Source organism: Gasterosteus aculeatus, chromosome 20 (assembly GCF_964276395.1).
Source record: "Gasterosteus aculeatus chromosome 20, fGasAcu3.hap1.1, whole genome shotgun sequence".
Lineage (NCBI taxonomy): Eukaryota > Metazoa > Chordata > Actinopteri > Perciformes > Gasterosteidae > Gasterosteus > Gasterosteus aculeatus.
Genome location: NC_135707.1, coordinates 16192815 through 16209170, shown reverse-complemented (window position 1 = coordinate 16209170; position 16356 = coordinate 16192815). Strand labels below are relative to the sequence as shown.

General features: G+C 45.7%; 1 protein-coding gene across 3 annotated transcripts in view; it reads left to right on the top strand.

The window, feature by feature from the left end:
* Positions 1-14126, top strand: part of rspo2 (R-spondin 2) — a 48939-nt gene extending 34813 nt beyond the window's left edge. For all 3 annotated transcript variants that reach the window (XM_040166366.2, XM_040166367.2, XM_040166365.2), the window contains exon 6: positions 12586-14126. In XM_040166366.2, coding sequence (XP_040022300.1) covers positions 12586-12701 — 116 coding nt within the window. In that variant the 3' untranslated portion in view covers positions 12702-14126. The remainder of the gene's footprint in view (positions 1-12585) is intronic.
* The last annotated feature ends 2230 nt before the right edge of the window (positions 14127-16356 follow it).

Sequence of the window (16356 nt, the reverse complement as noted above, 5' to 3'; positions counted from 1 at the left end):
CCATAAACATGTGGAGGCCTTTCAAAGAACGGAGGGTGGGGGGAAGGAAGAAGGGGCGTGGAGGAGAGGAGGGGTCAGCGGCGCTGCATACTACACACTATTATCATCTGGTCTTTTCCAAGCAGGAAGAAAGAGGACTCACACTCTTTGGCCCAGTTCAGTTGTGGTTTTGCTGAACTGCCTTTTGTAGACCCGTGTACAAACATTAGATGTGGCAGTCGACATATTCGTCTGACCCGCTTGGTTGTGAAGTGCGGTTCTGTAGTTTTGCTATCCCAATGAACCCAAGAAAGCGATAGATATCTTTCCAGAATACACTTTGACGTTGAGTTGTCCAAAACATCTCCAGAGGGGGCTGTTTATACTCACCCATGACTGCAAGCGTTGACTTATACAACCGCACCCATACTGGTTCATGTCTAAGGTTGAAAACCGGCATGACTTTGTCAGAGAGGAGGACCACCGGGTCTCTCGCGAGGCTTCCGCTGCCCTCGCTATGGCGGAGGAAGGGAGGCATACGGTTCTGACATCGACGGCCCAAACCAAAAACAGACATACTCAAACAAACACAGTGGCGGCAAAGGTAGGGGGGTTAAGAAAAGGGGGGGGTACTGAAAAGAAGTGGAATAGTTGCATGCTATGTCCCCCCACTGAGCAGTCTATGGGCCGATATTACCCGTGACCTGTCAGGGCTGTGACGCGAGGCCATTTTTGTCGGGGTGTTCATGTTCATGTTCCTCATGTTAAGATAACACGAGCTGATCAGAGTAGATTCTGTGTTATGCACAGACATTGCTGCCATCTCTCCTGTGGGCCGCATACACTTTCATCTCCACCCAAACGGGGCCAATGAGGATGCGCACAAACAAGCACCAAGAGACACACGGCCGTGCCGCTAGAGTGTGAGACACGCGTAATAGACACCGCCAAACAGAAAAACAGACCTCACAGGCAGAACAAGTCACCACTTAATCGACTCTTTTCCCCGTCCCTCTTTCCATCCCCTTTTCCTGTCTCGCACTCCGATGACACTCTGCGCTCATGTTTCACATAACGGGGCCGTCTAAGGACCTCTGTGCAGGCAACAGAGGAGGATGTGTTGCGTGGCGCACAATGTTCGAGATCAGCGTTCAGTACACTGGAGTCCTCCCTCTCTCCAGTAGTCTGGAGGAGGAAAGCAACAAGCCTGAAAACATCTGGTGCACAGTTGCACCGGCCTCAGCCACCAGAAGCCCTTCTCCACCCTCCTCCCCTCTTGTTCTTCATCTCTGGCGGGGATTCTTCACATCCCAGCTTTTAATTACAGCTGGTGATTCAGAGAGAGGCTGCGGCTTCTGACCCACTCATGTCAACGAGCGTGGACCCAGCGGACAGGCATTCACACACAAAGAAGCAGAAAGTATAGACCTGCCGGCCTTTGGCTGTGTGTTTTTGTGTGTGTGTGTGTTTATGAATTAACGGTGACAAATACAGGGAGGCTGCAGACTAATCGCAGAGCCATTATAGTGATAAGTAGAGGCCCGCGCCAACTTACTAGGCACTACCACACTTCCATCAGCACTGAAGAGCAAAAAGACTGAGGTGATGTCACAGGTTAGACGTTTCAGCTTAAAGGGACAGCCCGCCCCAAAATCAAAGGAACATTTGTTCTGCTTACCTGTAGTGCTCTTCATCAGGGCAGGTTTTGTGGTGTGGAGTGGGTGTCAACTGTAGTCTTCATCCCGACTTTGTTATGCAGGCTTTATGAACAGGGATTATTTTCTCTTAACACTGACCCAACAAGTCTATCTCAAATGAATCAAAGTATCTAAACAAGCCCTGGACAGAGACATTGCTGTTTTTCAAATGTTTTTTCGTTGAGCACCTCAATCCGAGTCCAGTTTGATTAAATTTGAGAGAAGGCAGACGTCTCTACGACTGAGATCTGCAACTTGCACCCAAACAATCTAAAATGATCAAAAAAACAGGCTTTAAAATAAAGTTTTTGAACATTTATAGTCATAAACTATAACATAAAATAATACCAATTTAGCTGACCCTTTCCCAATTGGTTACCCTCACATTTGAGAACTTTCCCATCGTCTGTATTTGGGGTCGTATGCAATGCAGGAAATAACCGTGATATTGCCTTTTCAGTGAATGTCGGCTCGTGGAGGAAAACCTCATGATATCATTGAGCGGTCTGTGTCATAATACCCAACCGTACCCCAGGTACCGCGTCCAATCCCTTTAAACATAAATGCCCCGTCCCGCTGGGTGGCAAGGTTCAGGACCGTGAACCCGTCATGCCTTGAGACATCTCTTTGGGATTAGTGGAGTTTAGCATCCCTTTGATTTGATCCCTTTCTCCTTCCCCTTGCTGCATCTCTGACAGATGCCGCTGCACTCTGGAGTACACGACCCTCTCCTGGTCGAGGTGGGACCCTGAAATGACCGTTGAAATTACACTGTAATCATACACAGCTAAAAACAACAGGAAAATGTCTGCCATATGCCTCAAAGCCCTCTGTTTGTGTTTTAGTGAGTTGAAGGGGGATTACTGACAAGAGTGGGAGAGCGGTGCCTGGATAGAGGAGCCGGTGGCTCTTATTGCCCGTGTCTGTGATCGGATCCGTCAGAGCCACTCAGCTGTCCGTCTGCCTGGTGTTTGACAAAGTGTTTGATGCGGCGCAGGCCTTAGAGAGGATCAAGCCCTTCCTGGATTGGCTTTACCTCTCTCTCTCTCTCTGGCCCTCTCTGACCCCCTCCATGTTCCTCCCCGCCTCCCCCGTGCAACAGAAGCTTCTCGAGCACTTCAAACACGCCCTCCTCCCCCCTTTATTCCGCTGTGAACCAACAAACTATTTTTATCAAAAAATATGTGCCAGTCTGTTGGATCATCAGAGGACACAGAAACAAGGGCGACTTTTGAGAGTTAGTCGAACAATCAAAGAAAACAAAAAGCGCCAGCCAGTCTTGATTCCCTCTTTACTGGCCATTGCACGGGGATTGTGGCATGATCCTGATGGCCCCCGTCTCTGTTTTAGTGTCTAAGCCTGTCTGACTTAGCCTGGCTCCCTGCTTGTTAGGGTCTGGTCCCGTTTTGGGACAGTTGTGCTCCGTGTCCAAACATGTGAGGGATTTCCTCCTGGGGTTTCCCTGTAGAGAGGAGGTCGGATAAAGGGACTTGTGCAGAAATGAAGATATAAAGAGGGAGTCATGCCGGACAATTTCCTCCCATATATCCTCCGCTGTCCTCTCACAGACCCACAGAGACCAGGAGGATGCAGACCTGGTGGCGTTAGAAAAACGAGAAGCGCGTGCACGCACACTATAGAAAACAACACACGTTGTTGATGCACGGTGGAGCTGGTTACTGTGGATCACCACTGGTCGTCTCAATTCAGCTGCATCTGCTTAAAGGCCACTAGAGCTAAGGCACCCTTACTATGTTGCATAAGTCAGAGGCTCAGCAGTGAAACAGCATTGGTCCCATGCTGTCATGTAGAGTGAATCCTACTATTACTGTATAAGGATGACAAGGATGAATGCAGGAGCAGACTTTTATTGCATTCTATCGTACAGCTTGGCCAAATGTTTTTTAGATTTTTACATCACAAAAGACAACGGCATAGAAGCATCCGGTGTTTGGCTTGTTCTAAACTCTGCTCTGAACTCTGACAGCATCCAAGACTCCACTCGACACAGTGGATGTACTGGTCGCAATGGAGGCTTTTCTTCTTTTTCTTACTTTTTTTAAGAATTCAATCAGAATCCCCACAAACTAATGTAGTTAGGTAATAATATGCTTCTTGGCACCGCCGAAAAGCTCGCTGAATAGGTAATGAGCTAGTAGGCTGGCCATGCTGGTTGGCTGCAGTTCACATTAGATGTGCTACACACATTTCTATTTTGAGTCTCTAAACTCTTTACATGCTATTACAGAGAGAAAGGTTGGTCGGCTTGCCATGCTTAGTTTGAATTCCTACACTAGGAGTGGACCTTTGTTGTTGACATGTACTGTGCAGTGTAGTGTGCAGTGTTTAGAGGTTTGCACCACCGTCATCCACCTTAGGAGCACTATAAAGGAGGGCAGACCCCTGCTTCTTACATGCCCCCCTACCGGCTCTATAACCAGCAACCACTTTATTCTTCTCTATAAAGTTGGGGTGGGGTGCTGTAATGTAGAAAGGGTTGTTCGTGAAGGTTGTAAAGCCCCAACCCAGGGCCCTCCGCAGGGGGTCGACCATCTCCACCGCCACCCGAGGCCTTGGACTTAACAATAAACCCAACGGATACCTGGAAATGTAGATTCACCTCCTCGGATAAATAATAAAAAAGAATATGTTTTTAATAGCGATGAAAAGAGGTCACCTGAGTTCCAGGATGTGCTTTCCCTGATCTATTGTCGGTATGAGGGTGCTTCTAAAAGTGCACAGTTAATCCCTGAGGGACGCTGCTTTACACAGAGAGAAGAGGATTTGTTGAGGACCTCTGGAGTCAATGCCTTTCATTCTTTTAGTCAAAGGATGCCAAGCCTGATTTGCTGTTAAATGGATATGGTAGAGTGTGTAAAAGTACACCAAACTAATCTGCCAAGTCCAGCTTTTATTAGCTTTTGCTTCTTATTGGTACTGTAATGATAATTAACCACATTAGGCTTCAGCAGTGAGCAAAAGTACATCGGTTTAAAGACATGGAAATGTAGCTGACAGTTATATCAGAGGAGCTTGAGAGCAGCTTGTTATCGGAGCTTGAATAAAGCAAATAAATCCATGTGGGATCTTGTGTCTGTTGAAAATGATTAATTTCATCAGCCTTATGCAATACACTTATCGGAAACTAAGATGAATGACTCTCATAACTCTGTGAGACACTTGGTGCTTTATATCAAATCATGTGGGATTTATCAAAGCCTTCGCTGAGGCCTCATATTGAAATAGAGGACATGGAAATCAAAGTGGAGTTGAAGTGGCCCTTTTTCTAGCGTTGAGTAGAGACAAACAGAGTCCAAATCTGTGGTAACTTCCCTGCTGGAATGATGAATTTGCTACTGTGTATCCCACCAGGTCTCCTGATCTTTGGGATCCGCCGCCACATTTTAAAAACCGCTTCCTCGTCTGCTGCATCTATCTTGTGCTCAGCCCGCCTCTCCCCCCGTGCACACAACAAACGCAGAAAACAAACAGACCCACACCAGCAGCTGGCGCTGAACATCAGCACGGGGGCCTCCCTTTGATAAGTGCTGAGCTTTAGATTTTTTTTCTCATCCGAAATGAAACACAACATTAAGCCATTCATTAAAGTCAACTAAAGCTAATTATCCCTCATTTTCCCAATTGCACGCGGGGCAGGAGAGCCCCATATACTCAGGCGCAGATGTGTGGATGAGTCAGTCGGGGGAGATAGCAGACCGCAGGGGGGAGATTGAGGGGGGGGGAGGCGCGATCCGCTGCCTGGCTGCTGACGTTAACCTCATGACACCATCGGCTGTGTGAAGCCACTGAAATACAACCAGGTTCCATTTAGTGGAAAAGAAAGTCGATAATGATCAGTTATGCCCCCTGAATAATGAGGAGAGAGCTCAAAACCTCAGTAGCTGGCACGTTTGAGTCACATCAACGGCAGGTTTCCATTCAGATGGCCGCTCATTGCCGGAGGTGGCGACAGTGCGCACACATTTCTGCTTTTAAGCTAAACTACAAGTCACATTTTGGCAGCTTCGAGCGGAAGTGGGAAGTTGGCAGGATGTCAGAGCACAGAAACCATATAACGTCATGGGATTGAACTCTTCAGACCTATTTTCTTCCCCTGTATCTGGTACCAGACTTTTGGAAATAATGGCTGAGCCGCCTTTCATCTAGCGCTCGTTGTCGGGACTCTTTGTCGCAGTTTAGGAGAGGCGCCATTGTATTTTCATGTGAATCTTCATATCCTGTACATATTTTATTTAGTTTTAATTTAAACATGTTTATCCAACTAAACAAAATGTAATAAATAAGAGCAAGAACTGAGGATCATTATCTTGTCTGTCTAGGTCTGCCAAAGCTCACATCAGGGTTTGGCCGTGGTTTTGTTAAGAGTGGACAGAAGCTAAGCTAGCTGCCGATGGTCAGGAAATACCTCAGAAGATATGATGTATGGTTTAGAGTTTGTTTGGGGTTGTTCGATGGCACTTTCAACGATCTGATTGGAACTTTTCAATTGACCTGTTAAATGTCAGCCACAAAGATGTTTAAAGAGATTCCTCGAGCACTGCGCCGTATATTAACCACTAGAAGTATTCAAGGGTTACATTTCCATGTTGACATGTCAACATGGAAGTGGTTCTTAGAAATCCTCCAAGTTTCCAACTTGGAATCCTGACATGAAGGGATTATGCCATTTCATTTTTCCAAATCCTTCCCAACGATTCTGAGACACAGCACTGGTGTTGAAGTGAAGGTGTAGTGGAGGAAACCGCTCTGGAGAGCCTGTTACTCAATGTAGTGAACCGGTTTCTACTTGATAAGCCGTACCTTTTGAAGGCCGGACCCAGAGGTGGCAGCAACACTTCCCCGCAGTGTGAAATGCAAAGGAGCACGACCTCACGCGTGGAGAAGAACTTCAGCGCGTCGTCTCCTCCGTGAGCCTCCTCGGCAGGTTGCAACTGCTTCTCGCTGGTGGGCTCGACCTTCTTCAGAGGGGGGGGGGGGGGGACCGTGCTGTCCGCATTGACCATCAGGCGTATTAATCACCGCGTCAGTCATGCATGTTTTCCCGGGACTTCCCCGCTCTGAGACGTTAATCTCCGGGTCGGGTTTTTCGCTTTAAGTCATTGTCAGTGAAACGAAGCATCAAAGAGCCGAGCGGTGAGCTAACCTGCTTTTTAATCCCCGCGCGGATCCTCTGCCGGGCCGTAGATGAGAAAATAATGAGCGACCTAATCCCGACATTAGCTTTTTAAATCGGAATGCGAGTGTTTTAAATCATTCTCGCCCCGCAGCCTGGTGATGGTAAGCAGAGCATGAGGGGGGGAGAGGGGACGAGGGGACGAGGGAACGAAGGAGTGAATGAAGGAGTGCGATCCAGAGTAACCTTGTTAGGGCTAAGTGACGCTGAGCAGAGAGCCTCTTGTCAGCCGGTTGGCAGGATGAGCTTCTTGTAAGTGATTGTCCTCTCTGTCAAAAGGCTGATTTATTTTTTCCTACATCTGACGTCTGTGTCTCAGCCGCAGTATTTCCCAGTAGTTTCCCCCCTAAAGGATCTCGATTTTTTTTTTTTTTTGTCTTTGTCACTATTTGCTTCACATCATGTTCTCCAAATATTCCAATTGTCAAAGCGGCCTTTTGTCCCTACTGGCAACGGCTCCATTAATGGCTCTGGCCGGCCTCAGGCCTCCTCCTTAATTGATCTATTGGTCACTTGAGGTCACATGTGTCCCACCTATAAATCAACTGTGGTTCAGAAGCAGCATAGTCACAATGTAACCTCTCCCAGACAGGAGGAGCTGTCGGTGTGTGCGAGTAGAGAGAACGCCTGCCACAGATCCTTTCCCCTTCACACTAGTATAGATGCATGTGTGAGGAGGTCCTTAATGGCTGCTAATCCAATTTCTGCCACTGAAATCAAATCTCACTGGCGCCAGTGTAGTTCTCTCCTTCCCTCACAAATAATGGCCTCCGCTTTGGCATGTTTATGAAAAAGACGAGCTGCCAAAAATTCCGGCTTTGCCGTCCTTAAGTCCAGACGAATCTTCTTCAAAATTGTTTTTGATTTTTATTTCTTTCTTTACCGCCAACCCACCCCAATACCTTCAGCCCCACGTCCTACAAAACTGTATCCACCGACCGCCTGCGTCAAGTGGAGTGACGAGGTAACGGGAGAGCAGAGGTAGAGTTTTCAGCATCGTGGGATCCCATTTACCGAATGTCTTAATGCCTTCTCGATGTCAGCCATTGATTTCTCTCAAAACCGCACGCAACGGAGATAAGATTAGGCCTTTGATTCCTGCACTGCTGCCGTAGCCGTTAGTGGATGAAATCCGACGGTGCCAACCGTTCTGCACTGCTCTTTCTTAGCAGGTCGTGGCCTCTGTGATTATGGTGACTTCCATCCCTACAGTAGCCACAGGAGCAGCAAAGCATAGGAGCCTTATTTCAGAGAGTACAACACTGTTGCATTATGCAGACTTTCCCTCATGTACATTTGTATATTCGTCAGTTAAGTGCTCTTTTCCAAAATAAAGATATTAGCTTTGACACAGCTCAAGGGAGCTTTGGCTTTGGCTTCATTCCCCCTGGATATGGAATTGACTGATTATCTTTCAGTGCATCAGTTAGACAAGTAGTCATATTGCCAAGGAGATATTATTCTGGAGTGCGAGCTTAATAATATGATATGCGCTTAACTCTTAGTTGGACCTTCACCATGCTGTCGTCTCCATTATCGCTGAGAGCCTCAAATAGATATCGCAAGGACGCGCAGAGGGGAAAGGGGCAGAAGGAGAATGAGGTGGAGGAAAAAGTAAAAGCAGTGTGGATCCCAGCTGGCTTTGGGAGGTTAGCGAGGAACGCCACCGTGCGTGCAAGAGGACTTCTTTGCTCACTGGTTTGGCAGCCGGAAAGATTGGAAATGATATTGAGTGTTTCTCAAGTCCAACGTAGGTGATACGCTGTAGGTGCACAATCAGGGACGCACGGGCATAAAGGAGTCGTTTGTCATTCGCAAGAATTCCACAAAGGTCATTTCTGACAGCCGCGGTAAACAGCCATCGCGCCGCAGGCTCTGCTTCTGATTGAGGAACACCAAACATTTTGATTGGCTCTTGAGAATTCTAGTTGTTGGTTTGATTAAATTGTCTTTTCAAACTCAAACTCAAGTACAAATGTCAAGTTGGCAGGGAAACATTGCCTCAGCGAGGGCAAACTAAACAGCTGTAGAAGTACAGCCAGAGCGAAGAGAGAAGATAAATAAGTATTATAATTCCCTGATAAAAGCCATCCTGCTTTGATTGGATCCTCACAGTGCCAGTTACAGAGCAGCACAGATTTGACCACCACCTGCACCTTCCAAGACAAAATCATCTCTACATACTCAAAGATTTATGAATTTGTTCTTGGTTTTGAAAGCAGTTGAGATGCCTTAATCATTTCTTTCCAGGCAAATTAAACCGTTTCCTCTGTGAACCCTGGTAATCACCTTAAGTGATTACATCGGCCGTGAATAAGAGATGATGAAAGCTCAGTGTTCAGCGTGCGTGTTGCCCGGAGGAAAGGCTAAATGGGATTTCTTGGGCAGAGATGATGGACCATATCTCTGGTATCAGATGCTGAGGGAAGGGGCTTGTGTGGGGATTGGTTGCCCTCTAGCTGTCAGCGTTGAGATGGGGTTATGAAATATGATCTGACGTCCTTGAGTTCATACGGTTTCAGTTTGTTTAGGCAGCCGAAGCTTGAAACGCATTAAGAATACAGGTACTGGTCTGATTCGATGCTCAGTAATATTGAGTGTATCGGCGCACTAGAATTATCAAGAATCTGGCGATTTATACGTCATCACTTAAACAGCAGGAACTGGAAAGCGTATTTGGCTCCAGAACTTGTTCTTGTTTATTATTTATTTTAAGAAGAATATTTTTTATATCCCACGAGTAGCATGATCATTTGACTTATGCATGGATGTGACACAACATCACAGGAACAAGACGAAAATAGTTGGAAACAGCTGCCCTAGAAAGACGGAGAGCAGGGGACCACAGAGACGGACGCGCGTCTCTCGATGTGTCCCTTTTTAGGCGTACCAAACCGTACCTGAAAATACAGGTGCTGCCCTGTCATCTGTACGGAATGCTTGAAGACGGCCTGTACCACCATGTTCTTGAACGTAGTGAAGAGGCAAGAGGAAGGAAGGGGCAACGTGATGCGAGTAGGTGTGATCAAAGTTTTAAAAAGTAATCCTATCCCGTAAGACGCATTGTATACCTCAGGAATGCGGTCGGCAAGTGCAGTTGCTGAATAGTTGTTCTCTGTATATGTGTGTGTGTGTGTGTATGTGTGTGTGTGTTATGAGCACTCCTATAGGGAGTGTAAAACTCTTTGGATCCCAGATCTCCTGCCCAGGCCTGAGCTAGCCAGGAAAAGTACTTTTTTAGTAATTCCTTAAACACACACACACACACATATATAAATATACATTTATATATATATATATATTTTTTTTTTTAACGTTTTAAGCTGTTGCTGTACATGCAGGCCTTTTCAGTCTAAATGCATCCCTACGTCCAAGAAATGGCCCACGACGTCTTTGCCCAATGTGGAGGGAGTTTAATGCGGCGCACTTTATTGCCGTCAAATGTAATTTGTCTTGAGTTGATTGCACGGAAAGCCGTGTTTATCGGGCCCTTAGCAACACTGTTTTGAATGAAAATTACCTCTTTAAAGAGCGATTAGGAAAACACACCTATAGGCCAAATGCCTTTCAGCTTCAAATTTACTTTAACAAACATTTTTATATTCATGCAAAAAAAAATCTAAAGTGGCATCAGCTAAACAAGTGTACTGAAAATGTAGTTTGATGGAAGAGATGTTGTTTGCAAAGGGTGATTTGTGCGAGAAACGTTATAGCCAGGGCTCAGTTTGGCAACGTGACTGTTTCAAAATAACAAGATTAGATTAATTGCGGGAAATAGCTCTGAGATGTTTCTGATGTTTGCATGCATCGGTATTATTCACTGGGAGACCATATTAGCAGAGCAATATCTTGCTTTCTCATGCCTGTCGGCTTATGCTGGTGAATATTTTCAAAATCTCCCTCACAGTGTAGCTCTGCGAAAAGGAAATCAGCATTTTGTAGGGGTGCTTAAAAGGCCACCGCAACACAAGAAACTTAGAGATGGCAATTAGAGATAATGCCTCCTTTTACACGCCGTTACCCATTTTTCCGTGAGAGAAACGGCTCGATCGAGTGCGGTAATAAGACCCAGGATCAGGCAACCAAACGACGAGGGCTTTTGTTTTTCTGCAGCCCTTTCCTGTGCTTCCCCCCTCAGCGAACCATGGCGGGGCTTTTTTCTTTGAGTTCTAGATCAGGATCAGGGTAGCGTCTCATCATCCAAGCCTTACTCCACTTTTCCTCCCATTAGTTTTACTTTTCCCTTAAATTCCCTCACACTCACTCCCCCCTCGCACACATACATCTCGCACACACACCTCGTTATCTTATTTGTGGCCTTGGCAGCCGGATTGTTGCCTTGCGGTTCGGTAGCCAGAGTTTTCTCTGTCACAGAGAGCCGTGGGTGCCGAGCCTCCACCACACAAACTTCCATGAAAGCAGGAAGTCAGCTCCCAGCATGCCTTGCGTGTCCAATTGAAACCTGGGATGGATTAACCTTTCCAACTTGGAAAGAGGGTTATGCAACTTCCCATACTTATATCCCCTCTCTGTCTGGAAAAAGTGTTGGTCTGAACAGACATTTGTTTAAAGCTGAGGTTGAGTCCTGAGGGTTGGAGCAAACCTGATAGACCTGATATGCGATGTTCCCTCATATAAGGTTCACTTCTTTCTGTAATACAACCTTTTTTATTGGCAGTGGCAGAAGTGTGAGGGCTTTTTATGAATCTTTAGGAGACATCAATACTCAAAGCAAATTTTTTTTCCCCCCAAGTGGTTATCTTCCTCGTCCATCACCTTTTTCAAATGTTCCTAAATTTCATACATTGTAATGAAATCCAAGCCCCAAATTTGGAGTACCCCATCCCAAAATAAGCAGTTTGAGTTCACGTAATCCATTCCACAGCAGTTCATTTCACGACCGCCGTTTCACGGTCAAATCAATCGAAGTGGTGCTCATAGGTCATTCCTCTGTTTGCTCGCTTAAAAAAAAAAAGCAATCATTTGCACCCTCGTCTGTGGGTTGCATCATCCCGGCCAGTTTTTGTTTTTTTCGGCAAAGGCCAATTCTCACCAGGTATAAATTCAACATTGAAGAACTCAGACTGATTGACATAAAAAAGAGTGCCGTCCCCACGACAGGCTCCTCTTGCTCGCTTCAAGCAAATACGCTTAGTTCAGCAGCACGCCGCTGCCAACACTATCTAGTGGGGCAAGGTCACTGAGGGTATGTGATTGAGATGTTCCTCTTCGTGGGACGGCTCTTCCCACAAACAAAATACTTGATAAATGCTGATATTTGGATAGTTGGATTACATTTAGGAACGACTCGCCTATTTGATCCCAGAAACAAGGCGATATCCTTAAACTGGAGTTAAATTGAAACAAAGAAAACAGTTAAAGGAAAAAAAAATACATTTTGACGCAGGTCACCTTGCGGCATTGAGGTTCTTCACTGCGATTCAAACTGATTTACGATTAATCAAGTAAACACAAGTAACTGCCACACAGACAGCCTTCGGCCTTCGGGGGCCCCAGAGGCGCTGGGACAGTTGGCCACTGTTCTCTGCCGGTAATCCGGCCTTAGTCGTCATGTAACATTTGCTGGAGAAACGGATCACGTGACATGGAGGGGAAGCACTCTGACAAAGAAAAAACAGGATTACTTTAGAGAAAAGTGCCGGGGGGGATACTGATTTTAAAACCATTTCTCTTTTGTTCTCTCTCTTATCCCAGGTGGCTCGGGGAAGCAACGGTCCAAAGAACCAAAGAAGAAGAACAAGCAGAGGCTGCGGTTTCGGGCCCAGAACCAACACAGCGACCACTTGGCCTCTGCTCGCTCCAGCCAGTGAGGACCGAAACCACGGACTTCCCACTGAACAAAGAAGCAACGCAAAGCTGCTAGCCGCTGCTGCCGCACCCATATCCTGGCCGACGACCACCACGAAACCCCCACCGCCCCCACCCCTAGGCCCCCCACCCCCACCCCACACCCTGCCCACCAGCACACAACCAATACTCAAATGTCCGTCGCAAACGAAAAACACACGTCCAGCGCACACAAGTAGCATCAACACACTATAACACGCTTCACGCCGCCCGCCGCAGTGACCAGCGCGGTGACTCTGTTCCCTCAGCCCCGCCCCCTTGCCTTGCCGTGTGGACCATTATAGTCGACGTTACCAAACTCACTTCCTGTCATTAACAGTGTCATTAACCGCGCGCGGGGTGATGGAAGACGGGGGGGGGCGACCGGAGACTGTGGAGGCGGGAGAGCCGGATAGAGGGAGGTGGATGGGAGAGGTAGGGAGGTAGTTGGCAAAGCTACACAGCTTTCAGAAGGGATGGGGGGGGATGGGTGGGAGAGGGTGGGAGAGGGGGGGGGGTGTTGGATCAGGGAGGACGACAAAAGGAACGAGGGTGAAGAGACAAACGAGATTCGACTGAAGCAAATGATGCTGATGGACTAGAAAATAGCATCTTGAACTGAGAGAGACTGTTTTTTTGTTCCTAGATATATTTATGTCAAAACTGCCCTTAACCTTTCCCTCTAAATGGAGACAGGAGCGTTCCCATTTGTGGCCTTTATGTTATGTACATTTTTGAGAGTAATATTAATGAAATTACCATGCATAGTTGCAAAGTATTTTATTCTCAGCACACTGTTTACTGTTTACGTTCAGACCGCTTCATGCTCTAACTGTATAGTGTGGATAAAAGAAAAAAGAAGAAATTTACTTGTTCGACTAGCATGGCAAATGGATCATGTGTACATAGTTTATCTAATTATAAAAGCTTATTACTGTATTTTCAGTATTGACATCGTTCTAAATGTTTTAGAGATAAAAAGGTTGTAATACCAAGCTTCAGATTAAAATGATTAAAAACAAATAATAAACATAGCCGCTACATAGCTATTTCATTAATATGGTATATATTTGATTTATTTATTAATTCTGTTTTGTACTTTTTCTGTTCGGTGAGAACTTTTGCCTCATGCTGTTACTCTTATATGCTGAAATAATCTTTGTGTTCCTTATAACAGAGCATATCTTTAACACATGGAAAAGGTTTTTGTCACGCAAAGTGTTGTATTGCATTCATTTGACCTCCTCTACTGATTTCAATGTTTTAAAGTAACAAGAAAAAAAGATAAAACTATGCTTTGACATATTATATAGATTTGATGATTAGGATCCAGCAAATGTATGGTCATAGGACTGCATATGTGTACGTTGTGTTTTATTAAAGTACATTTCATGTGACTGTATCACAAAGCTTTTCATTATTGTCTCTGGCTATATTATATGGGGCCAAACACCCAAACAGCCGTTTCCTTGTCTCACTTCAGTGTACAATTATATGATTTGCAAAACATTTGTTAAATCCATCACGTTGCGCTGCATAACACGAGTGCTACCTCGAGCCAACGGATTGGACATGGTCGATTGGGCCTTATGAGCATGACGGTACTGTTAAGGGTTTGTAATTCACTATGACGCACCCTCGTGAACGGTACAAAAGCAGCGCATGCCGTCGGTGGCTCGTTCATTCCCAACATCATACCATAATGCCCATGCAACACGTATTTGGCTGGGCCGCTTGCCTTTTTATTCTTTTTACAAACACACTTTCAATCACCTCTTTAAACGATGCATGTCTCACTTATTCGCTTTTGTGGTCTTCAAAAAATCAAATAAACACATACAAGAAAGCGCTTCTCCAGACCAAACGTGCCTGCTGCATGTGCAAAGGCAAAATGTTAAAATGTGAGTCACGGCGAATTTAGCACAAGATCCATACCGTATAATCATTGTCTCGAAAGAGGAAAAAAAAACGAGCTGAATCGGCCGGATATTTTATGGATGCACAGTAGCAGATGAATCATCACGCAGTGTCGCATATATATCATCCATGGAGACACAGACCACAGTCTTCCCGCTCTGGTTAACCCCCCTAAAATCACACATGATGTTTCCATAGGGAGGCTGTCAGTGTTGAACTACCCCACTCTTTATATTCTCCATGTCTACAACACAGCAGTTTTAAGAGCCTGAACATCTTTCACAGCTGTGCAAAGCGGCACGGCATATTTTACAGTAGAGGCGATTCTTTTTCACAGCTTCCACCGATTGACATTTGCTCTATGAAGTCCCAAAACGGACTAAACGCAGTCAGAGGTTAGCAACGTAAAAAAACCCAGAACAGGCCACATTTAGGGAAAGCATAAGCTACGTGACTTTCCTCCAGTCCGTGCATGTTTTCGCCCACATACTGCCGACAACTGAAATCTTGTATCAGTACCAAATGCACTTCAGCCAGCAAGACGTTGCGGAAGAAATTAAGTCTCACACAGCTTCAAAATGTCCAAGACGAGTTAATGAACTACCAACTACCAAGACGTTTCGACAGATTTTAGCTGTGTTAACCTCCCGGCCCAAATTCCTTTTCCAGCGTAACAAAATGATGTATTGTACCATCGTACTACATTGTACAACATGTCAAGTTGCATCCCTTCAAGAGTAAAGTCACATGACAAAGTCCCAATAAACGGTGTGGGTGTCGTGACGTCCCTCCCGCTGTCCTGGTGGCTGGCTAACGTCAGCAGGCTGCTCCACGTGCTAATTCTCCACACATTCACGTCGCCCTCACTGACTTTGTTGATCTGCACACTCCATTGTTTGTGTCACGAGCAGTTTTGTGTTGCTTTTAAGAAGGTCCCTGCTCTAACTTTTCCCTGAGCCAGTCGGCGTGAGGAGAAAGGAGATGAATCAGCAGCTGCAGCATTGAAGCCAATGTTCCAGATGTGAAGCGTTGTAAATGTTTGCAACCGTTGAGTTCGGGGCCACGTCGAGCCCAAACAATTTCAGATTCACATGTGGGATGTAGTTATTATTGGCATTATTGCCATGTCATCGTTCTGAACAACACACACGATGTCCGTGACCTAGAGTCACGTCTGGCTAACATGCGACGCTAACATGCTAACGCCTTCTGTGGTCACTGCGGGACTCGTGCCTCGTCTGAGGTGTGTGAAGCTTTTCTGCCGCTCAGACAGGTGCGTACAACAACTCCCTCCACTGAATGTGTGAATGTCGATAATCACTTTGTTGTGTAAAACCATTAAAGCCATGATTGCAGCTGTCTTGGCTCTCCACAATAAAATTATATAATATTATTATATTATATTAAATTTCCTCCTTTTCTGCTTTGGCAATGTTTTATTGTCCTGTTGATTTTTAAATACTTTTTAAATGCCAGGTTGTCCATATTCGTTTTATTTCTATCTTATTGAACTGGTTACTTATTGTGAGGCCACAATGAGGAAGATACTTGTATATTTAACAGTGATAATGAATTGTGCCCATATATTGCAGGGAGCTCCTCTGTTGCCGAGGTGACTTGGTGCTGATATTTTTCCATGTGTAGTACTTTGACTTACTTAAATTCATGTACCCTTTTAACCAACCCCAGTATGCAGTGCAGCACGTGCATAATGATTACAGC